The sequence below is a fragment of the Geospiza fortis genome, unplaced genomic scaffold (assembly GCF_000277835.1).
Source record: "Geospiza fortis unplaced genomic scaffold, GeoFor_1.0 scaffold41, whole genome shotgun sequence".
Classification (NCBI taxonomy): Eukaryota; Metazoa; Chordata; class Aves; order Passeriformes; family Thraupidae; genus Geospiza; species Geospiza fortis.
The window spans coordinates 2,243,122-2,268,570 of record NW_005054299.1 but is presented as its reverse complement, the minus strand read 5'-3'; the positions used below and the strand labels follow the sequence as shown (position 1 = coordinate 2,268,570).

Below are 25,449 nucleotides of genomic sequence, written 5' to 3'. Positions count from 1 at the left end.
GCAAAGGCAAGTACAAATTTCATAAAACCATTAAATTAATGATATAGGGGAAATATTACATAATGATACATGCACACAAAAGCAAATAGGAAGGAAGCAAGCCTGTAAGTAGACGCACACCAGCAGGCATTTGTCTGTCTGTACCTGTGAACATCTCACGTGCCCTGGCTTCCTTCCTACTGGGAGCACACAGCTCTTGCTCAGCATTCAGCACAGTAAACCACTAAATGTATGTAACACTACACACGACCTGGCCCCACATATCTCCTGAATTGCTCACATGTTTAAATTAGACTTATAGCACAAACTGTTGGACCACACCCTGAAGGATGAAGACATTTTGCCAGTATGCTTCTCCGCCCTGAAATACCTACAGGAGTTTGGGATACCCCACCAACTAAAATGGGCACAACTGGCACTATCTTCTTGGTATCCCCTTTTCTAAATGATCCTTGTGTATGTGAGAGCCTTTTCTGGTGTGTCTGAGATCCATCAAACCCCTTTTTAAAACTTCCTGATATCACCTGGACCATACCTACAGCAGAAACCTCACTGGGTAATTCTCTGGCAATTTTAATTTCAAAGGTTTGGAATTTTGTCTTCTGAATAGCCTGCCGAGACCTCTACAGCACATATACAACACCCTCAGTTCGTGACAGTGTGCTGCTCTAAGTTCAGCTCTTCTGGGCTGTAGGTGCTACAGAAAGGATAAGAAGCTAGTTTTAATATCCGCCTGTTCAGTCTGTTGCAGGAAAAGTTGTTGCTGGTTCCTAGCAAAGAGAATGTGAGACTAGACATGCCTCTGGCTGAGGGAAACCATGCAGCTACTCACAATCACTGGTTTCTGCAGCTGTCCTTGCACTGTGGAAGGAACAAGGGTGCAGCTTTACACACAAAAGTTTGGAAGGTATATCTGGGAATAGGGGTTTGCATTGGAAATCTCTAGGCTGGTGAGACACACGACTGCACCTCCAGATAAGAGAGGATGAAGAGATGTTTATCAGAACTTGAAACTGAGGGGAAACTTGAGCAATGGCAACCATGTGCACCATGGAATCCATGCAATGTGGTTTTGGGTTCACAGGATGGGGATCTCAGATCTGCAGGAAGCAAAGAGTACGTTACCAATCTGCTTTTTGTCACCTGCAATAATACACTTGAGGAAAAGAAGTGCCTTTGATAAGCTGTAAGGAAGACCATGAGTGCAGTATGTGAATAATTTTAATGGCTTAACAAGGATTAAACTACATCCATTAATTAATGCATTTTGAGAAAGATACATTATTTTTCATTAACTATCTGTCCAAAACATAATACATATATCTTTAAAGTCATCTCTGCTTTAGGAGGATTGAATCCAGATAGGAACTGTGGCTAACAAGGTACCTGATAATGCTCCTGGAATAAGAGGTGAGCATTAGCTCTCATTAAGTCATGTTCTTAGTGTTATTTGGCTCCAGGGGCTGCCCCAATGTGATCTAACAGGATGTGGCATGCCAGAATGCATCACAACATGTTTGGAATTGTAAAAGCACACAGACCCTCAACAACTAAACTTCCCCGCAGCCCCTAGTCTGGAGTTCAGCACTCCAGATCAGGCACTGTCTCAGCTTTATTATTAACATCTTAGACCTCCCACTGCTTGTTCAACAAGTATTTTTCTCTCATCTGTTTTCTAAATGAGCCAAAGGAGGTCAATGCACCCTAATTTAAAAACAAAAGCGCGGACCGATGCTTAAAGCTTTATCTTACTGGGATTTTTTATTCCCTTCCCCTCCACTTATTTTTATCACTGAAATCTAGCATTGCTGAGAGAAGACTAAGGCAATTAGGAGATACACGCAGTTATTTCAGCAAATCACTTAAAAAAAAATAAAATAATTGGCCTTGAAAGAAGCCTGAAACATTAGAGCAAAAGCAAGCATGAAAGAAGGAGCTGTGGCATCGTACGCCCCGTCTAACAAGGTATTGAGCACCGAAGCCCAGGGGACTCTTGGTACTCTCGCTGTGAAGATTAGACAAGAGCACTCGCGCAGGACACAGCAGGAATATGAAGGGACATGAAGTGAGCAATCCCAGCAGACAGCCTGTTGAAATGTCAGTCAGGCACTCTGCCTCCACCACCTTTCACAGAGCTAAACATCTCTTTATGTCAGAACAAATTGGGCAATCCTCAAATCTTTTTTCCTCTCCCCTGACTTCAATGCGGCGCCGAGCGCTGGGAAGGAGCGCGGGAGGGAGCGCGTACAGACAGTTCACTTCAGTTCACATGAAAGCGCCCTGACACGCTACAAGGCTGAATACTGATATTGGCAACTCTTACAATCTTATCAGAGAGGCAGGAGCAGCAGCAGCCTCCGTGCTGCAGACCTTCCCCCTTTCCAATTACGCCGGGTGGCTGCTCCTTTCCCAAGCATCCCACGACGTCCTTTGAAAGTAAACTCCTGGGCTTGATCAAAGGCCGCAAAAGCAAACACGGCGTTCCTGTATTTATGAGCATATTTACTTCTGTCATCTTTTTCTTGTTTTCACTCCCACCTTCCCTCACTAGTCCATTAAGGAAGTCTAATTTTAACCAACATCTAACACAGTGCTCAAACCCAGACTGGTGAGTAACCACAATCTTATTTTAAATTATTTACTTTCACGTACAAAATTCTCTACAGGGTATTTGGCTGAGGTTTTTGACTAAAAACCATACACAGAAGTTATTTTTGCAGGAGAACAACAATACAGAAACCTTCCCATTAGAGAGTTCTTGGTATAATGAATTAATGTGATTGATTTCTTTTTAATTTGACCCAACACATGAAAACATTACTTTAAAAATAAGCAGCCAATATACATTCTTTAAAAAAAAAAGCATATGAAAACAGAAAACTTAACCCAGCCAAGACATGAAAAACTCTGTGAAACTGCCTCCAAGAACAGCAAGATTAACCTGCTAACTCCACACTTACATTATAAAGATGCTGAAAGTATTCCAAAGGACCTATCTGAGCAAACCCCAAACAACAGACACACCCCAAACGCCACAAAAATCCCTCCCCTGACAAATGAACCCATGGTTTTAAAAAAATGAAAGTGAATATTCAATAAGAAAATATAAATAATTGGCCTCTGCCATTCCTGGCCACCTATACTTTAAATCAGAGGTTTATTGTAAGCATGATCATTTGTGCAGAATGATCAATTTCTAAGACTTAATTCTGACTATCTTCTAAAAGCTGCCTAGCATTTCTAATATTAATTGATTGTAGTTAAAGATCAGATGCATTTCACTACAATTTTAAGTTCCTGTTTATGATATTCAGGCAGGTAAATGCCTGTGTGTATGGAAGAGACATTACCAGACCATTTATTGCCCATTACCACCAAGAAAAGAAGCCCATACTGGAACAAACAGCGCAGCATTTCTGGCATTTGTTAAAGGAAGAAAGCTTTATAAGAAAAAAGAAATATCACTGATTTTTACAGGTGTTTAATAAAGATAAGCTGAAAAAGGGGTTCCTATTTTAAGCTTGGTGATAGCTAAAAATGCATTCAAATATGTTCAAAAGCAATCTGAAGTCTCCTAAAAATGGGTGTTTAAAAGTGTTCAAGGAAACAGTAAAAATGCAAATATTTGTCACATTATTGTAGGATATGGGACAAAAATGCTCATAAATTCAAAGAACCCTGCTGAGGCAAACTGCATTTCATTTAAATATGACATTATTTGGGAGTCATTAAAACAAAAATAATGTTTATCGGTTGCATTGTAAAGGTTACTGTGAGAAAACAGTCAAAGTTTGCCTGAACTCAAATGAGTGCTGAAAAGGACTGTGAGCATAACACCCTTAATTTCAATTGTTGCAGCTGTGCCATGGGAAATAAAAATACTAAATGTAATTGATGACTCTCTACTACAGAAATACTACAGTAAAAAATAATGAGGATGTATCAGTATTTTCAAGACTCTTGGTCTGATAGTCTTATGGACTTCATACACATTACAATGAGACAAATTAAAAAAGAAAAAATAAAAAGAGTGCCAATAGTGACAGCTGACTTTTCACTCAGAAATGTGTTAAACCCCAAGAAGAAAGTATACAGTGCCTTGTGATCACTACAAAATACATGTAACAGCCATAATCCCTCTGTTAAAGATCTTTCCTGATTTTTTATTAACAAACCCAGGTAATGGGACACTTAGGCTACACAGGAGTAGGCTAATATGCTGGGGTTAATATTAAGAGCCTAAATCTCATTATTAAAAGCATCCCACCTTGCTAAAGAGAGATGGCTTCTAGCTGTAGCCATGAAGAGCCTTCTGCAACCCAAGTTAAAAATCTTTTGTTTACATGGACTTGCACAAGCCTGTCTATACTCCTAAAAAACATCATGAAATAATGCTAAAGGACACCCCAAAACCCTGGGGTTGCCATTTTGAACCTTAAACCTTTCCCTGCAGTCATTCTGAACCATTAATTGCTGGTTATTTGTACATGGAAATCAAGATGTAGATGCACGCAGATCCCTTGATTACACAGACATTTAGTCAGTGGCTTTACTCCTGTGAGTAGTTTTTGGTGAAGCAATCAAATTAAGCATCCCATTAAATATCTGATGTAGGTAAATCGGGTCTTAAAATTTGATCCATCTTGCATCTCCGTCTCTTAGACTTGATTGTATTTGTGAAAATCAATCATGCACTTGCCTTAGTCCTGCCTTAATTCTGGCAATGAATTTAAACACATCACATACAGCACTATTATGTGGTTTAAATTCAGCTATGAAGACCCATTATGGTGCTGAGTTAAAATAATTCTGCACTGCACCCCTCTAAAGAATGGCTTGCTTGGACTGCCCATGAACTGGTCTCACTTCCAACCCATTCTTCGTGTTTCTTTCCAATATGTCCTGAGCCACATGGTCTGAGGGGACAGGGAAAAGGGCAGGGATGTTACTCTGCCTCAGTGCTGCTCAAACGCTGTAGTTAAGCGGATGCTTATTTACAACAGCCTATACCTAACACAGCTTCCTGAAGCTATTAAAAGTGGACACACAATAACTGCAAGCAGAATTTGGCTTATTGTCTCCACAGATTTGTGCTAATATACCAGAGTCTCAAGACATCACTTCATTTTCATAACAAGGAGGAGATTTAATTTCTGCGGATTTCTATAAAAAGCAATTTGGAAACTTCTCAACAATGATATTGCTTCCCATAAATGCCAAATTGGTAAAAACATCATAAGAGGAAAACACAGAACACTGACAATATAATTTTTTCCAACTTAAGTACCAGCATTATTCAAAGACATTATACTGCTAAGTATCCAAATCATTCATTCATTTTAAGGATCAAAAGCATAATATTATTTTGTTAAATTAAGCTCTTGCTTTCCAAATCCCTCTTTTCCACTTAAACTGAGGGAATAAAGGCAACTGAAAACACATCAGCGTGCAAGGCTTTTCAGTTTTCGGGGACTGTTCTGTTCTGGTTGGGGTGTGCGCTTCCCTTTTTGCTGATTACCAAAACCCAAAAGTAACTGCAATAACAATTGTAAATCCCTGCTTTGGATGATAAAATGAGCCTTTAATTATCATCATCTCTTTCCCACCTTCTACTACTTGCAGGAAGGAGGAGGTTGGTGAGGGAAACCATCATTCATCTCTAACTTATTGATACTGCTGTAATACAGTCTCTCCAGCTAAAAAGGAATTGTAACAACTGAAAGTGACTGTTTAAAATGATATCAAAGATCAAAATTTCTGACTATGGTAGCTTGGGGTGGGGGGCAGAGGGTAGATAGCCTGGTTTTAAGCATAACCTATTAACTGAAGAATGTCAGGACTTTGTGGTCATTTAACACTCCCTATAAATGAAGACTTGATAACCATTATTGATCTCAGTTTTCCTGGAAGAGGATCCCTGGGCTCAGCAGCAAGCAGTTTTGCTTCTCTTAGTTCATAAATACAAGAATAGGGCTATTGCTCAAATGCCACCCTAACTGCCGAAAATGAAATAAAACCAAATTTCAGTGCAGCGTGGAAAGCAATACAGGTGTATTTCCACAGGGTTTTTCTGAGTAGATAGCCCAAGGTTAATATAATCTCAAATTTTCTTATGGGAGATAGGGAATTGCCACAGCTGACCCCTGGTATCATTTAAAAATATTTTCTTTGTGAAAGCCTACTCAAACCATAGAAGTGTCTAAGTTACTATTCCTATTTATCTATTGATCTTCCTTGTGCTACCATGGAACTAGAATACTTCTGCACATTAATGAATTCAGCCTAACAACATAAGATGGGACTATGAGCATTTCTGCTTCCCAGGCAAGAAGCTGAGCCAGGGAATAGGAAGTGTTGGGTTGTTGTACCTGCAACACAACTGTGTCACAAGAAACAGCTGGGAATGCCCATTGTCTCTCCTGTCTTGTCTTGTTGTTTTGTCATTCGAGGCTTTTCCCCATTTTCCTTCTTCCTAGCTGCTTCTCCTGAAAACTCTGCTATAGGCTCATCAAATCAAAAGCTGATATCTAAAACTTTCTATGGAGCTGCCAGAAGCACCTCCATCACTGAAAATATATTATGACAGGATTTAAACAAAGAAAATTAATCCCCTCCCTCTTTCCACTTTCCCTTCCCCAAAATAAGAAAAACCATCTCTCCATCTCCAGACCCCCAGGTCAGATTAAACCCAGATGTCAAAGGACAGACCTACAAAGAGGTGCACATCCCTTCCAATGAGGATTTAAGGAGAAGCTTCATGAGCAGATGAACTGTTGAACTCAGTCCTCTGTCTTAAAAATACATTTCATTGGGATTGTTAATGCATGATATAAGTACCCAAAAGATGCCACAGAATTGCGAAATATGAATTAAGGACGTATTGCCATCTCCAGCAAAATAATAAAAGTACAGAGATTAAGAGGCAAGCATATCTTTTTGAATTGTAGAATAGGTTTATAGGTCTTCTAATAACAACTTTTACTCAAACCTTACATAAATAGGCTTATATGATACAAATATTATGTGGGCTATGTGGAAACTACAAGGTCCCTAATCATGTTTAGGGATTACTTGACAGAACAGAGACATTTCATTCCTATTGGACCTAGGGATTACAGCAAAGAAACATCTAATATTCCATTTTTTAATTTCATGCATTTTTTATTTACTTTTAATGATGCTGTATATATTCATCATCCTGAAATATTAAAACAGTATGAAAAAAGTAATAAATTGGTGGAAAATTTAGGGAATGGGAATGCAACAGCACGCAAATCATACACTATCAAGTGCTTGATACACATTTAAAATTACTGTCTAGTACAGCAAAGCCAAATTCCTGGCAGATTTCTGAAGCACAAAGTCACAATAAGAAGATCAGCAGAACAGACTGAAATAATAGAATATTCATCCCCCTAATCCATATGCAATTCTTTAGGGCTTTTTTTTAACAATGCATATGAGGTCTGACTGTATTCAGGATTTAAATAAGTTGTCTCTCTCTCTCTCTCTCTCACACACACACACTCTCTGTATATTTATAAAAAAAAAGTATATACAGTTATCATTTCTGCTCTACTGCACCCACATTGACAAGGTTAGCACATCTCCTCACACCTCAGATGAAACAATAGCATTTTAAACAACAAAAGTGTTAAAAGAAATACATTTATTCATACCATTGAAACCTCCTGCAACAGCTGTGTTGAAAGGAAGGAGTCCAGTTGCCTGGAAAAGGGATTTATTTTTGTTTAGTATTTTTAACTCTTTCCTACATGACTCTGAATAATTACTGGTTAATTTAAAGCAATATTACATGTAGTTCCTGGAAATAAAATTTTGAAATCAGTATTAATTCCTTGAGATCATGCCTTTCCCTCCAGACAGATGTAATTTTAGATCTGGTCCTGTATAAAGGGACAGAGATCTAGAGACAAGTAAATCATCACTCAAAAGACAGATGCTGATGATAAGGATGGTCCATGCACAAAACGTGCTTGAGGACAGTAGAGGTGGAAGTGGAGTATAAAACTTCCATTGCCATGCTTGGGATTACCAAATTACTTTCAACCAGTGCAAAGGCACAACTGAGCCATAGACGGTCCTCCAAACAGGAGAGTATGAAGAAATTCATCCCCTGTCATACAGAAATGCAAAGTCTGATCCTTAGACCAAGCAGGTTTTGCATAGGTTTAACTTCCTGATTAGGCTGCAAAATATCCCCACCCCACACTCACAGTATTAGTGATATAAAATGAATGATATAAAGATATAAAATGAATGTACCCAAACAGAAGACATTTGCACCAGTAACGTACGTGTGGACTTGCTAAATAAAGGCGCTCACATGTGATAATTATGATGGCCACATGCAGAAAGCAGCTTTCATAACCACCAGGACAGCTCTTGTCACAACTCTGTTAGTGAGGCGAAGGAGGACAGGTGATGGTACATGAAAAGCCATCTGCTAAGTGAGAAAGAGCAGCCACATCCTGTCGAAACCTGAATACCCAAATGTAGCCACAGGCTATTTGTAGTAACAGGTCTCAGGAGAAATGGCCTGGGGTGGAGATTGCTGCCCAGCATTTTCCAGGACTTTGGGTTCCTACCTGGCACGGGCCATGCTGGTCCAACGCTCTTGAAATCATGCTTGTGTGTTATTAGCCAGACTGTGATATCAGTTGACATTGCTATTCACATTGCAAGGTTATTTTTAACTCAACACAGGCTAAACAAGCAATGTAAAAACATATTTAATGAAAGATTTTCTTTTTGCTGAGGAATCTGCTTACCTGCCCTTACTATGACACCTATCTACATTGGCACAGACTCCAAACTTGCTGGTACTTATTGTTTAAAGGTATCTAATTATTACTGATATACTGGGAGGGAAAAACCCCTAAGCATACTGAAATCAGCAGAAGTGAACCCACAACAGGGCTAGAATACATCCATCCTATGTGTATGTTTTGCAGGCAAGTAAACAAAAGAAGAACCACTCTTAGAAATTATTTGATCTGTCCTAATGAGAAAAGTGTGAAGTTGTACAAGGAAATAAAAGACAAATGAACATAAAACTTCTGCCAGAAAATATAACCAAGATCTATGTTAGCAAACAGGATCTAATAGTGCACAGCGAAGTTAGGAGAGAAAGCCTGATGGACGCCCTGCAGAGCTGCACTGGACCGAATCTGAAAAGCACAGGTGGCAGCAGCTCCGATGCAAATGTGCCACGTTTTTGTAAGACAGGGCAATTAAGTAAAAGTACAAAGTACCTTCTCATTTTGGGGGGAGAGTAAAAAAAGGCCACAGAAGGAAGCTGGCATTTATTGAAGAGGAATACAGATCACCCAGTGAAAATTAGGGTATGCCTGAAATACATCAGTGCTACTCTCCCTGTTGCCATCCTTTATTTTACAGGACATAACTGAGCTCTGTATGAGTTTCTATTTTAGTGAAGAGAACAACAGTTTGTGTGACAGGGAAGGCTAGAAAAGAGCAGCACAGCTTTTGCCCAAATTCCATGCTTTGTTCCAAAGCAGAGAGCTATTAAACCTTTTCCACAAGTGTTTGTAAATACAGTAAACACTTTTTAATGCGCACAAAGAATATTTTGCTTCCTTGTACAGATTCAGAGAAGTCAATCAGCCACATTCTTTAGAAAGCTTCTAAGCAAGCAATGCAGGACATCTATTTGGAATATGAAAGTTTAATCCTACTCATTAAAACATGACAAACTTATAATTAATTGAGAATGGAGTCAATAATGAGAACATCCTTCAATGTAATGATGTTGGTACTATCAGCTTGTAATATGGGAATATGCTGTAGAAAGTGAAACATAATATGGAAAAATTACAAGTCAGTTTAAAAAAAGAACAGCCTGAAAGTTTTGCCTTGAGTAGAATCTTTAAACACAAATTTTAAATCCTCAGAAGTTACATTTTTCCAGTCTTCAAATGAGATAATACATTATGTTGTTTTCCTGTGATGAGGAATAATTCAAGGTCTTACATTGTCTGATTAATCTCTCAACCAATATTTAGAAAAGGTTTCTCTTTGAGCTAATCAAACTTGACAAAAGCAATCTTCAAACTATGCCACATTCACTGATTTGTAAGATATCTCAAACTTGTGTTTTATTAAATGCAGTTTAAATTAGCAACAGCTCTAAATTCACCTGCTTATGACACCACCTTAATCTCACCAAGAGGACGTAAGGTAGGCAAAAAGACTGCACATACAGATTAAAATTATTAGGACAAGCTGGTTGTTGCTTTTTTTTTTAAAGAAGGACGCAGTTTTAGTTTTAAGATTGCACTCTCTATTGCTCACACTACATTGCATTTTGGGAGATAGCTGCTGATGGCATTCAGTTTATTTTTTCTGGAGATACCTGCCCTGATCTTACTGCACAAGGTTTCCCCAGTGATCCTCCAAATAATGCTCATTTCTTTATCCACAGAAAGAGGCTAAATTTTAATATACAATCTTTTGACATGCTTTGGCTTTCGGTATCAAACAGTATGATTAGGTTAAAGGACATCACTCCAGAAGAGCAATGTTTTGAGGAGAACAACTAGTAAGGAAGCACTACAGCACTGCCAGGTAGGGATCACTGTGGGGAAGCACATAAACACCATCCCAGCCTTCACCTTCACCAAGAGTGTTGGTAGTTTCCTTTCTTTCTGTGAGTGGCCATATGCGTGCAAAAAGGATTTTCCCATGGTTTGAGAATGTGTTTAAATTCGGTTGCCTGACTCTGAGCATCAAAAGAGATTCCTGAGTTAGGACAGCCAAGCAGGAGGGGGAAAAAATTGTGGGAGAGATGTAAGTATTAATTCCCTACTGCAAATGTTCCAAGAGGAAATCAGGCCTCCAGCGCATTCTTCCTCTCAAGTCACACTTAAGTTCTGGATAAATAAGTTTCTGAGCCACTGACTGCCCTCTATTTCCTCCTCATGGCTATGTGCAACCAAGAAACTGCATTTCTAGCAATGTCTATGATAACACAATGCTCCATTAACAAAGCCTCACGTGTTTTAGAAGTTGCTAGTGCAAATCTTTTTGGGACTCAAGGAAGGATATTCAAATATTGGGTAACATACTCTGACTGGGAAGACTATCAATAGAGTTTCTCAATTTGTTTATATAAATGGGCCAACACTTTTAAAAGCACTTCAGAGCACTTAACTAAAGCAAACAAGCACTTGAACTTTAAATATCTAGCAAGAGAAGTCATCGACAAGTATGACTTGACTTAGTAAATTCTAATATCTTTGCAACCTTTCATTCATACAATCTCTTCATGAAGAGAAGCACCAGGCTCCCTCCTCAACTCCAGCTCTACTCTAAGATACAGAATGAGTGGGGTGAGAAACAGCCTAATCCCCTTTTTAGTTCTTTTTGTTAAAGCCAACAGCTTTGCTTCTTCCTATACAGGGATCCTGGCTCCATAACAGTCTTTATAAAGCAGCTTCCTGATTTGAAAACTTATTCTCTCTCTTCTTTGACCCTTAAAGTAGGATTACTTCATCTTATAAACTTTGTTTTCCCTGATGTCCATGGTACCTAAACCTTAATTTGGGAACATAACATTTACCAAATGCCATCCTACTAATTCCCAAAAGCTCTGGGGACAACTTTCTATACTCAGGACTAGGGTGCCTTTGGTAAGCGGTCTCATCATGGTGCCACTGTCACGTGCATTTTTTATATCTTCATATTTATAACACAGCTCTTCCTAGCTACTGCATTATACACAACAGTGATCATTTCCTGAACAAATCAGTGTGATCTGATTCACATACACTTCTCTGCTGACAAACCAGCACCCAAGTGAGTAAGACAAAAGATTATTCTGGAGTTTTGGATGGTTTGGAGTGTTTTTTTTAAACTGATGTCTAGCTCAAATACTAAATTGGCCCCTATAAACAAGAAGGTGGTGTTTAAAATAAGTACTTCTGATCCATAGCAGGTAAATCTCATTCCCTAAAATCCTGCAACATGTCTTGATTTTTATTCCTCTCATAATGTGACAGAAAAGAGGTGGCAGAAAAAACTCTTTATTTTAACCTGGTCTTCACCATCTCAGAAAAAGGAAATAAAGTATTTTAAAGCTATATTCTGTAGCTCAATGGCCACACTGGGATTTTAGTTTGCTAGTTTTAGGGGACATGCAGCATGTTCCGGAAGTGGCTCCTTGGGATTTGTGCTGATTAGTCTGGTTATGAAAATTCTCGAAACAGTGTTTTGGTAGGAAAAAACCCTACAGTTGATACAGTTGAAAATATGAAATATTCAGTGCTAAAGCCTCAGACTACGCACAGTTCCTAAAAGAAACAGCTTTGAAAACTCTTTGAAATACCATGCAAGTCATAATTGGGTTTTAATGCATAAAACGGCTCAGTAATTTAAATGTTTGGAAAAGAAAACAGTCTTTGCTAGAGTTTATGAAGTGATAAGTCTATTTCTTGGAATGATTAACTATGCAACCTGATTTTGAACACAAGCATGTCCTAGCATATGCTCCCCACAGCTGACACCGTGACAGCATACAGTTTTACCAAATTAATATTCCTATTCTGATATTAGAATCCCATTCCTCACCTCCCTGCCTTGAGTAAGCGCCTTGGTTTCTACAGAAGTAGTTTTACTTCCTATTCTTAAACAAGTGAAATCAGGATTAAGGTCTGCTCCTCATGCATTTGGTTCTACTGAGTGACAAATTAGATTTGTATGTACAGGATGTACATACATAGATACAAATGTATCATGACATTTCCACTAGAAACTTAAAAAAAAACCCCAAAAAATAACCCCAAACCCAGAAAATGAATAACATTCAAAGATAATACAATACTCATTCACTCATAGAAAATTTTTAGTAGCAAATACATATTAGAACAACAGATGAAGTACAGCCAGGACAGCATAAAGAATGCTTTTGGGGAAGAATGCCCCAAATAATGTCCCATTTTAGAACAGTGATAAAACAAGACTATGACAAAAGAAAATGCAATTCAGTTTTAAACTCACTGCAAATAAGTAACAAGATCTAATAATTTAGAAAGTCCTTAAAGAGCCCATGTCTTTGGCAGAAATTAATCAAATGGTGAGGTGAAATTAAAGAATGGAAGAATAAACTTAGGCAAGATGACCTGAGAGAGAAAAAGAGACAAAAGCTGTGAAAAGAAACAGACCCAGGGAAAATACTATTTCATTCTAATAATAGATTCATCAACAGAATATCTATATGCACTAACACCTAATTCGAGCATCCTGAATTCTGATCCTGATTTCTCGATGGCAACTACAATACTAAAAAAAATACTTAAATTGCTCATTACTAGAAATAGATTGATTTGCATGAGAAAAATGCCTAGTTAAGATTCCCATTTCATTTATGAATATTAAGATCCTAAAATAAAGTCTGAAAGTAAGTCCTAACTCCCAGGCTAACACTTCCCTCCTGTTGGTGACAGCATCATTGCCCCGGGATCTGGGAAATGCCATATATGGTGGACACAGGGAACAGAATGTTTGTGTGAGCCCTGAAAACCTGACCCAGGGCTCAGGAGATGAGTGTGAGAACTTGCAATTCTATCTGGTATTCAAAGACAAGCAAACAGAGAAACATCCAAGTGAGAAACACCATCAGCAGCAAAAGGCCAGACTTTACTTATGCCACCTGAGCAAAACCCGTAGACATGCTCAACTTCTCTATTTCTCTGTAGCTTTTATTCCTTCAGTAAAACTTGCTGGTGCACACAGCTACTTTATTTTAGTTATATAAATGTAAAATTGACTAAAGACACATGAGTTTACCCTGCTGCAGAAGCCAATTGCAGAGTAATCCAATATGGTGCATGTTGGACACATGACGATGGCTGATATTCTGCAGTCAGCACATTTCAAATTGCTTACTGGTTTTGGGTTTTAAATTGCTCACCAAAGACTAACTTTAGTTATATTTGGGTTGGGTTTTTGGGGGGATGGGGGGAGAGACAGGGGAGTGGATGGTATTAAATTTAATAGAAACAAATCACCAAGGTACTATAAAAACAGCAGTTAATTTACCTGCTGCTCTAGAGAATAGCTTGGGAATATAAATTTGAGCTTTCCCATACCTACAGCTCTAAGCTAAACATTAGGTTGTCTGAATTGTCTTCATCCCCTGAACACTACATGTGAGAACTTAATTTTGTGTTCTAGCATTTTAAGTAGAGTTGCTTATAGTTAAGACCCACCTTAAAGCTCCTCAAAACTATTCTGAAGTATGAGACAACACTTCATTTTGAAGGTAAGAGTGTCAACTTCTAGGGCCTTCAGCCACTAACCCTCCTCTCATCCATAAGTGCCTAACACGTTCCCCTTTTAAACTCACTGAACACTTACAGCAGCCAAAACACATTTTTTAACATCACTAAAACACTGTCTCTGATGACCCTGGGACTCTACAAAGTTCAAGAGAAGGAGCAAAATTTGAAAGGTTGGTTTAGAGATTAAGCCTGAGCCCTTGGTGCACCTGAAGGGACACACTTCAGGAGGCAAACACCCCTCCCACTGCTGGCTGTGGCCTCCCACCCCCCGGCAGCTGCAGCGTGCTCGTTCCACCAGACAAATGGGAGGAGAGGGAGCGAACCCCCTTCATGGACTCACCATCCTTTTCTAGTCACATTCACTACGCATTGCATTAGAAAATCGTAACGGTGTTAAAATATTTTGGCAGGATTTGTTATGGCCAGATCACTCACTTCCTTTGGGACACACAAAGCCTCCTCTGGCAATGAAACAGCCCAAATGTCAGCAAATCCTATAGAACAGAAAAGGGTCTGTCAATGTAAAGCCTAAATGAATCTCCAGTTAAGCAAAACAAAACAAAACTGTATAACATAAAAATGCACATACAGAAAAAAGAAACAACCTAGAAAGATGCACTTTTTATTAAGGTTTCTTCTTTTTTTTTCCCCCACCCTCCAGAAACTTTTGAACAGCATTACAATGAATTCATCACAAGGTGCTATTAGAGCACAAGCTCCCTCCAAGTGTTACCAATTCATGGACAGATTAGAGGGCACATTAATAACATAGTTAATATGAAGTGTTTAGAGCCTTTACGTCGGTGACAAATACGACTCAGCCAAATTTCCTGACCATTGAGGCCACGGAGGAACAATTTGGTAGATTTCATCAACAGTTCTAATTATGTTCCTGTCAAGTCGAGAACAAAGTAATCCATAACTGGGGGGCTGCTCGGAGACAGTGCCACGTGAGAGTAATTTATGCCCAGGGCCCTCGCTGTAGTTAGTGTGCACAATGCTTGACTAACAAGTGGGTTCAAAAAAAGGAATTTATTAGGGAAAACACAGCCCTCCAGCTCCGAGCAGCTCATCAGGTGCAGGCTTAGCAGGAGTTATGAGGCAAAGTCTTCTTGTTTATAAAAGCATCTAAAGTTCAGACTGGCCTCAGCAGGTTTTAAACCATAGCATTTTAACCCAAGGCTTCTGCTGGAGCTAGGTAAGCCCACTGCCAAGGCCAGGGTGCAACCCAGCCCCCTTTAAATCATCTCAGTCCTTGGGACAGAGGCAGTACCACCTCAGAGGCCAAGTGGTACCAATGCCCTTTGCAATCCTATAAATAACCCACTAATGAAAGATGCAAAGGCATTATTAGTAACAGTAAACTAAAATGTCACAATACACAATGTGTTTCTTACCACAGCCCAACTGGGAAACAGGCTGAGAAAGGGAAAGGGAGGGGAGGAAGGTAAATGGGGAGAAGCTGTCATGTAATTTTGAGTCATTTTCCACTGTGATCTATATTGGGATACAGCTTCTGTCCTTTCAAACAGGATCATTTTATACATGACACTCTTGCTGCATTTCACAAAAAGGCAGGAATGTCTCCCTAGTGCTCAAAGTGCAAAGCCTGGCAGCGGTCATTCAGGATCAGTTACTGGCATATGCAGTGAGATGTTAGAGAAAGTAAAATGCTTTCCAAATGTATTTAATAACATTGTCTGTAAACAGAGGGTAAAATAATGTTTGCAAAAAATTAGATCCATGTGAGAAACACAAAGCACTTAATGGGTTTTAAAGCACAGTTTTCTGAAGGTTCTGTGGGGCCCCAGGAAGGTTGACCTCTTCACCCACATTTCCCACTGCTAGAATGGGTACAGGTATGCAGATTCGTACCCACATGACATATCTTGTCAGTGGATTTTAGACTATAAAAATGATATTGGCTTCACTAAACTATTGGTCCTAGTTACATTTTAAATTACTGGTTGACTACTGACACAGAGGAAATGCAGAAGTACACCTAAGCCCTCACCTTCTCCTTTAACAATCTATTAAAGTTTCTTCTCCACATTTGCTTGAACCTGTAAATTTTCTGGTATCAAGTCGAGGGACTTTCCCAGCACCTACTGAGTGGGACAGGATTAGTCTCATATGACTGAAACATTACAGATTTATGATTACTTGCTCCCAAGGATGAAAAAAAAAAAACCACTTTAAAAGCAGTGGTGGCTTTGCAAAGAGGCAAAGAGGCAAGGGAAGAATGCAGTCCCATTCTGCAGATGTGAAAAGAGAAACCTTCCTGCAAGTCAGGGAGACAGTAATTCAGAAGCCAAGCAATGCCTGGACGTTCTAATTCCCAGACTCGTGATTCAGTCACAAGACATGCTTCCTTTGCTGGTGAAATGTCATGCTGCTGCATGCTTCTGCTACAGAACACATCCTAACCAAGTGTAGCAAAAGCATGATGATCCCATTAAGTATCTAACATCTAATACCTAGTGAAAACTAATTTAGTGCTTTATCAAATCTCTAGTTTGTATGTAGAGCATAAACTGGCTACATTTGCTAATAGGGCAGATTGACCCGTCCCATATATTATCAAACCACATCAAAGTCTGCTGGAGGACGTAGCCTTAGCTACTTATTATCCCTTGCATTAACTCTCTCACTAGCTACTCAGCCAATATATTTTCCTGTAATACATCTGTCATGATTTTGCAGGGAAATCAGCAATTCTGAACAGTGCAGCAGTTAGATAACAGGACTAAACCCATCATGGTCGCCTGGCTTTCCAATCTACTGCTAATTGGCATGGACAGAAGCCCTTAGAGCTGGGCTTGCACAACAGCACACCACTGCTGGGCCCCAGAGATTTGGCCTCTTAGTTATGTTTGTATTTTTAGAGCTTGAGTCATTTATATGATTTCTTCACGATTTATTATATGCAAGAGAAATATAGTTGGACGCCAACACCTTCAGATTTACAAGATATTTTTTTTCTTCCTTTTGGCAGAAAAAGGTTTTATTTTGCAAGAGAACATGTGGCTTAGTAATCAGGAAAAAAGTGCTAGAATATTAGTAACAATAATGTTGGCAACATTAGATACAATGAGAACATCTTTCTTGGCTCGGACGCTATGCAATCATATTCCCACGTGTTTATTTAGGGTCTTACTTGTGGCACTGTATAATGAATTATATATCTGAAGCCATGTTTCTAACTGTCTGGGAACTTGCATATATGGCTAATAGAGGGTCTGGATGGTTGTTTTGTTTTAAATTAACAATTGCTACTATTTTCTGATAGATAGTGCTTGTCTTTGGACTTGGAAACACTGAGCCATTATACATGTGTCTGTTACTGACCTTTCTGACCATTTAACTACCTGTTATCACTGGAGTTAGTGGTGAATATGAAAAATAAACTAAAATAACAAAATACTCCCTCTTCAAACAGAAATCCACTCAACAGAAATAAAAGATTCTTTCACATTGCATATGTGCTTGTATGTAGCTCTGAAATAAAATTATATCCATCGTACCACCCTAGTTGTTCACATTTAATCTGACATTTATTTTCTCTTTATGGCTCCTCAAGTACTCTCATCTTCTTTTCCCTTCTAACTTCTGTCCCCTCATGTCTTTAAACATGAATGTAAACAAGTAAAAGTCATTTAGGGGGATATGTGGAGGTATTATTAGGCAGTTTGTATAGTTTCTTGGTGATCTCTGATCCCATTGTTGATGGATCATTTTTAATCCAGAGAATATTAAAAACTGCTTACAGCCCAGCTGTGATTTAGTATCACCAACAAAGGGAGGCCAATACAGTAGTTTTTCTACAGAGTAAAACTTCTAACAAGTAAACTTTCAGCCAGGGGAAATTAATTAGACAACAACAACAACAAGGCGAGCAGTGAGTTAAAACACCACAATTCTATGTTACTGAATTGAACTACAAGTCTTTGGAGCTTCACCCCTCCCCCTTTCCCTTCCCTCTATATTTTTCTTCTTCTGTTTTTATGTTGAAATCACAGGAACTACGCAGCCTAGCAAGGCTGTAATCACTCAGCAGGAACCTGGCACAAGCACCCTGCAGCCACCAGCCAGGCAGCAGGAAACTGAAGGAAATCTCTCTCTCCCTCCCCCCCAGGTTTCTTAAAAGGGGCTCGGCGTGAATGAATCTTCCCGGTAGCCACCAACAATTTCTTATTCCTTCCGAGCAATCATCAATTTCAGCATCAAGTGGTTTAGTGGCTCTACAACTGGTAGTGGCAGCGGAGTAAGCCCAGCATGCAAACGTTTTGGCTAATTTAAAACCCTTGTGCTGCCGAATCAAACATGACAAGACAACAGTAAAAAGAGAGGCTATTATCCCAAATGAGAGTCGGCGGATGGCTGAAATTGGCTTGAGTGGCAGAGACAAAAGAGGTGGAAGGAGCAGGGACAACCAGGCATGATAATAGCAGATACAGCGTGCACTTTCTCCCCCACCCCCAGTGCATTCACAGGCATCCCACCTGGAGGAAAAAAGGCAACATTTCCAAGTTTCGTGGCCAGGAAGAACAAATACACTTAAGAAGATTCAAAATAAATTAACACCTGGTAAAGCATCTGCCCTATGGATATGGGGAAATGTAACTTAAGAGACATCACCCTTTCAATAGGAAGCCTAACACCCCGAAGACAAAACCTGTCATTTCCTACCTGAATTCATGTCCTGCTGCCCCAAATTCATTCCCATGAGTTGAGAAGCAACTGACATAGGAGAGAATAACTTCAATATGGGAATAATCTGTGGCATGGCTACTCATGAATAGCTGCTACAGACAACCAGCTGACAAAGAGCCCAGATCTCAAAGAGCTGCTGGGGAGGAAATGTGGAGGGCAGAGGAATTAATTTTGTAAGGCAATTGGGAGACCACAAGCATTCTCACGATGTTGAGAGCCATGAACCCTGGTGATGGCTCGCAGCTCACAGAATGATGACCTGTGGGATCACTGGAGAGCAAGCAAGTTGTCTTTTGCAAGATTAACAATTTAAAAGTGCTGAAATTAATTTTGTTTAATAGCTGTGGGTGCAGACTCCTTACAAAGTAGGTTGCAAGGTCAGCAAGCCTCCTAAAGCCTTTTAAAATGCAGCTTTTTATAGGGACAGTAGATTTAGGGTGGCTTAGGGCCTAAAGATCTAAGAAACAAAAGAAGGGTAAGAGGTCATTTCCTACTACTTCCAAATCTTGGGTGAAGACATGTTCTCTGTTTTGCTTCTCACTATGACATACAATTATTGGTATATTCAAAGCTCCTTGAGGCAGTATGTGTTTCTTAGGGTACACAAAGTGAAAAAAGACAAAATCAACCATGAGAACCAGATCAACCAGCACACAGCAGGCTCATCAGACTCATATTGGAACGTGCTCACCTGTGTTGCAAAAAAGCAGTGGGAGATGCGAAAATAAATCTGGGAGATGAGAAAATAAATCTAGGAGACTGAGAGACTGGGAGGAGAAAGACAAGGGCAGGGGGAGTGCTCACACCCTTGCCATCATTCAGAAGTAGTTCACCTGTGATTCACATCTGCCTCCTTACACGAGATCATTACACTCTAAATTACTGTACTGTACAGAGTGTTTCAAGGAACAGCTGGGCTCAACACTAAAACCAAAACCAACCATTTAAAAGGGATGTGCTCAGCTTCACACCCTAGTACATGTGAGCTATTGCTCACAACACAGCAGAATCTGCTGATTCTAGGCTTCTAGGATGCTTTTCTCCTACATTTTTGCCAACAGCATCCAACTAACTGCACAGGTAAAGTTCAGAGCATGTGCCAGTCTGGGAAATAGAAAAAGGGAGTGAATTTTGCACCACTGTGTAAGATGGTCTGAATTTGCTGAAATTAAGCAACACTGCCTTGAAAAATATTTGCATTGCATGCAGGTGAGCCTGTGTGAAAGGTGGACTCTGAATTTAAAGAGCAGTCCAACCTCAAAAAAGCATGCATCCCAATGCAAATAAACATCCTGTATGTATAGAAACCCACTTGGTCTCACAAAAATATTCAGGGAACCAAGAACCCTGGGGGGAGGACACAATCACAAAGGATACAACACACAGGTTTGTTTCATCCTGCCCCCTTCCTTTAAATCTTTTCCCCCATAACATGAAGGAAACATGTGGCTAAGTTTTCAAAAAAAACCCAAAACCAGTAACATGCCAAGCATCAGGCATGTCAGCTGTTCCTAGACAGCCCACCCTGGGGACAGGTGTCACCCAAGAGAGAAACCTGTGTCACCCAGCTACACAGGCAAGCAGAAACCCGCCAGCCTTTTCCTGCATAACCAAACTTGGTTACTGTGATCCTGCAGACAGAGGGGCCCCTTCCCTGGCAATGAGGTATCTGATGGTCATTAGGGAGGACAGAATTAATTCTGCTGTGAGCCTGGTGCTGACAGTGGCCAGAGTGAACACACCAGCCATTTTTCTCAGCCTCTTCCACAGGGAGTTGGAACAAAGAAGGGAGCTCTGGGGAAATACTGAAGGCATTACAAGAAAATAATTTTAGATGCATATGAACACTGCCACCAAACACTGTGTGCTTTCAGGCTGACATATGCTAGCGTATGTGGTGTTTGTTTAGCTTTTTCATCTCAAAGTTGAATTCATATCCTCAAACAGCACTCCAAGACAAGTTCAGTTCACAGTTCAGCAAGGAACAGCTTAAAAGGCAAGCATGATGCAGGTCCTTAGGGCACCTCATCCATCCTGCACTTGGATGGCATTCTCCACCAAGGGACCCCATTAGGAAGGAAGGGCAAACTGAAATCCTAACCCAAAGCAGCCTGAAACAGCACCAGCATACTTGTGTAGCAGCGATGGATGAGCCTCCATTTGTCTTCAAAGCATGGGAAGCCAATATATCTGCTTCAGAGCAAACTCAACTTTACTTTCCAACCTTGTAGTGTACTTAAAGCTAAAATGTATATCATCTTTCTATCCATGGATAAGGCAGCAAAGAAGCGTCACCCAAGACTCCAATTAAACAGACTGGAAGTGATGCACTTCCAGTGCAACTCCATACAGGAAAACACCCTGAGATGCACTGTTTAAAATCAGTTGCCCAGGAAGGCATTGCCACGAGCTACATACAGTTTCCCTTCCCCTCCACACGATGGAATAAACCAGAAGCGTCTTATGCTAGTACAAAGCTTGCTGGAAAACACAGTTGCTGTAGGAATGCTATCAATACCAGAGGTATCACAGATCCTACTCTCCCTGCAGAAGGTTAGGCCCTTCCAAGCAGGAACAAACAATATGTTTGTTCTGTGGCCAAAGTAATTACAGACTTGCGTATATTGCTTTATATTTCTCTCCTCATAAAAGAGCTTTGTATTGGTGTTGAACAAGCGGAGTTATGAGACTGGAAGTCTCCAACCTAAGCTTAGGTCTGGCAGAAGTAGAAAGAGCTTCACTCCCTTCAGGAAAAGGTGATTCTATGTATGCCAAGACTGAACATGGCCAAATATTCAATACTGCCCATTAAAATATTTAAGCTTAAAGAGTGGATTTCCCTCATGGATAATATATTAAAGTATATCTCTTCAGACTTCTCTTCACATGTTAGTGTAGCAATGATATTGCAGGAGAAACTCCCATTCTTCTTCCATGGGGGCAGTTCTAAAGGAGAACACAGATTCAAACACTGTAACATGAAACATGCTTGATAGAAGAATATTATATTTTTGAAAGCTGGTCACTTGCTTATAGAAATCTCTATCCAGGGCTCTTATTTACAGTTCAGGGGTATCTATTGTTCCAGGTGAGATGCTCCTGCACCAGGAACAATGCACCATGTGCAATGAGAGAAGACCACCATGACCAATACAGACTGCAGCTCAAAGGGACCAGCCAGAGAGCTGCTGGGAGCACACGTATTTATTGTGCTCCAGCCAGAAGCCTAAACCTAAAGGTGACCCTGTCCTGGTGTAGCACCATATCACCTCCAGCGCCAACTAGGCTGACCAGAACTGGATCTATCTGCCTTCCTATTCAGTTCATATCAGGAAAAAAGGAGAGAGAGAAAAAAAAAAAAAAAAAAAAAAAAAAAAAAAAAAAAAAGAAAAAAAAAAAAAAAAAAAAAAAAAAAAAAAAAAAAAAAAAAAAAAAAAAAAAAAAAAAAAAAAAAGAGGAGAAAAAGCAAGCAAGGTCAGGCACTTACGTATGAGCCACACACCTTGTATGAGTAACAGCAACAGGGACCCAAATCCCCAAAGCAGCACCAGAAACTGCCTCCTCCGGCCCAATTCACAATTAATGTTAATAACTCATCTCACTGCAAATGCCAGACCAGTTCTCTTTCTGTCCGTGTTTAAAATCACAAAAACATCTCCCACCAAAAGGCTTCTCACATATCTGTATTTACTGTCTCTGAAGCCAGTGAGAAGGTTAATCTAGGTATTCTGCCAATTTACAAAACCTAAGTAGTGTGGATGGAGAGATGTGTTCTCTGCCACGCTAAGGAAACTCACAGGGTGTCATCCTAAACTCCAAAAACCGTATGGATGAGATGCCTAACAAGACTGTCCCAAACCTCACATTTAAACTCTGCCTCAAAATTTTAACCTTTTTTTCACTACGTGGCAGACTTTGAACTGGTCCTGGCCAGCAGAACAGTGGAGGAAATTCATGAGCCACATTCTTCCATCTGCTTTTCCTTGGGATCAAACATTTCTCACAAAACAAATGTGTTGCCTCAAAAGCATTTTTTTCCTCAACCTGAAAAGTTCTAAAGACCTCTCAGAAAAAGTCTCCGCAGCCTACTAGAAGATGACAATGAAACACGAGGTCCAGCCACCTACCTCCTCATCATTGCTGTGCCTCAGCACTACGTGCCTACTGTATAGCACTAAATTTGAAGGCCTTGCAAAGGAAGTGGGACAGGGGAGAGCTGGAAAAATGAGACTGAGACCTTGACAGAAAACAAAAGAATGGAGGCCTAAGTCAGACAGCTTCAGCTGCAAATGATGTCCATGAGCTTCTGCCTTGTGTGACACGTGAAAAGAGGTTGCTCTTTCTCTGAGACACCAAAAATGTCAGATTCCACCTGTGATTTTTAACACACACATACATCTATACACATAAGTATGTAGGTAGTGAGTATTAATTTTACTGAAAAAGATTATTAAGCATCAGTTCCATGAGAAACATCCAGCCCTGTTCATGATACCTGATGTTATTCTCTTCACCTCAACATCTTCACTCCTAACAATCACAAGCCCAGGAGACACCATAACCATAATGGTTTTCCCAAAGCCACGGTAAGACTCAGATCAATCTGATGCCTGTTGCAATGCTCAGAAAACTGGAAAACTTACAATTTTCATTGGGGAAAAAAAAAAAAAGGCAACCTTGCAGTCGCCTTTGAACTTCTGTCTGTACCACTGGGATAAATGCACTCAATATCAGGAAAAGAAGCACTAGGAGGGCTTTTATGATGCAGAACACGAAAAAAAAAAGAAAGGGGAAAAAAAAGTGTTACGACATGTCCTGTTCCTATGCTGCTAATATTTTTCTTTTTACATAAAGCCTCCTTTTATTAGAAAAAAATGTCCCATTATTTTCAATAGGATTTTAGGTTTAGTCTATGTAGAGGATTTTCAGACCAGCCTTCATTGAAGCACAAAAGCACGTTAAGAATATTGAGCCAATTAATCAAAGCACTCTGATTCAAAAAATAAAAGTTAAAAAAAAAATCAAGAAAACGTGAAGCTCAAGAAAAAAAAACAGGATAGTAAACACTGAATTAAATTTTTCTTGCCTCTTTTCCCTTTGGCATGTAGAGCAGTCATTAGGGAACAGTCCAAAGGAGCTGAGGAAACGCATTACTAATAAAGCATGGCCAGGTTACCATTTTGAGGGAGGGCGTTGTTGTTGTTTTGGTTTGGGGCTTTTTGGGTTTTTTTCTACTTTTCCCTTTCATATAGGGATGAAGCCCACACAGAGTTTTGGGACCTGACTGTGTTATGGAGCAGTGACGTGCCTCCAGCTCTGCTCCACAAACCGTTCCATCAGCAGAAGTCTCCAGCAAGTCGGAGATGGACTAACTTTTCCAAGGTATTAAATTAAAAGATGTTGAATTAAGTTAAACGCCCCACATTGAACTGACATTTCCCTTTTTTAATGCAAGCTAAGATTGATGAAAAATACCACTTATCTACATTAAGGGTCAAAATATCCAGCAAAAGAAGCCTCTGGTTCAGCGCGTCAGAGCAAAGTCAGTCTTACATAATCCGGGGACCAGAACGCGGATCACATTCTGATGATCCAATTAATGGTGGGATACTTTGCAATCAGCCAGGAAGCAAGGCCCCTAACAGATTGTGGGGCTGTAACATCAATTTCTTAAGTGCATTTAAAGGATTACAAATGTTAGTCCTGGCTTGAGATTGAAACACCTATTGAGGTGCTCTGAACCACATTACAGTAATTGGGTACCTGAATTAATGCCATTTCTTCTGATGGGCGAGTTGAATACATCGGAATTACTGATTTCTTTTGCTGTGTTTCACTTTCAGCCTTTTTCTTCTTATTCTCAGAGCATAAATCTGAGGCAGAATATCTCTTTTTTATCTAGATAGTTTTAATTACAGACCTGAGGCACCAAAATACTGTCCTAATTTCACCTTCTGGATTGTTTGGGTGCACTTTCTTTTTTTAAGATATTGTATTTTGGTTATTATTTTACCATGCTATGACATTAAGATGGGATTTTTTTTCTTGAAGCTTCAGGGGTAAGGGGAAATAGGCTGCTGAGACATGGAGAAAGAAAAGCCTGTCTTTTCCTTCCTATATCCTTCTTCCACTATGTAAACCTTTTTATGCATGCACCAGATACCATTTGCAGTTTTGCACCTCCAGAGAGCTAGAACTAGGGCTGCCTCAATTAGTCTTCTATTCCTTCTGAGGTCAGTTCAAGTAAAGGTCTCCATCATATCAAACTGGCAGGGATGCTAACTACCTGGGTATTTCAGACCATACAGGGTTCGCCTAAAGAGCTTAAAAACCATGTAGCTGCTTTCAAGAGCATTCAGAAAATATACAGCATAAAGTTGTATTTGTGTGCCAGAGACTAAATTCAGTCAGTGTT

The 25,449-nt window shown here is 39.8% G+C and overlaps 1 protein-coding gene across 4 annotated transcripts in view; it reads right to left on the bottom strand.

Moving 5' to 3' along the window:
• Window positions 1-25,449, bottom strand: part of ESRRG (estrogen related receptor gamma) — a 338,080-nt gene that overhangs the window by 211,180 nt on the left and 101,451 nt on the right. The window contains exon 1 of one of the 4 annotated variants that reach the window (XM_031059388.1): window positions 14,757-14,804. The exons of 2 other annotated variants lie outside the window; for them this stretch is intronic. Coding sequence is in view for 1 of the 2 variants with exons in the window: in XM_031059378.1 (XP_030915238.1) it covers window positions 14,662-14,696 (35 nt within the window). In the remaining variant the exon portion in view is untranslated. Of the gene's footprint in view, window positions 1-14,661; window positions 14,805-25,449 lie in introns of those variants that run through there. One more of the 4 variants, XM_031059378.1, reaches the window with a different exon arrangement.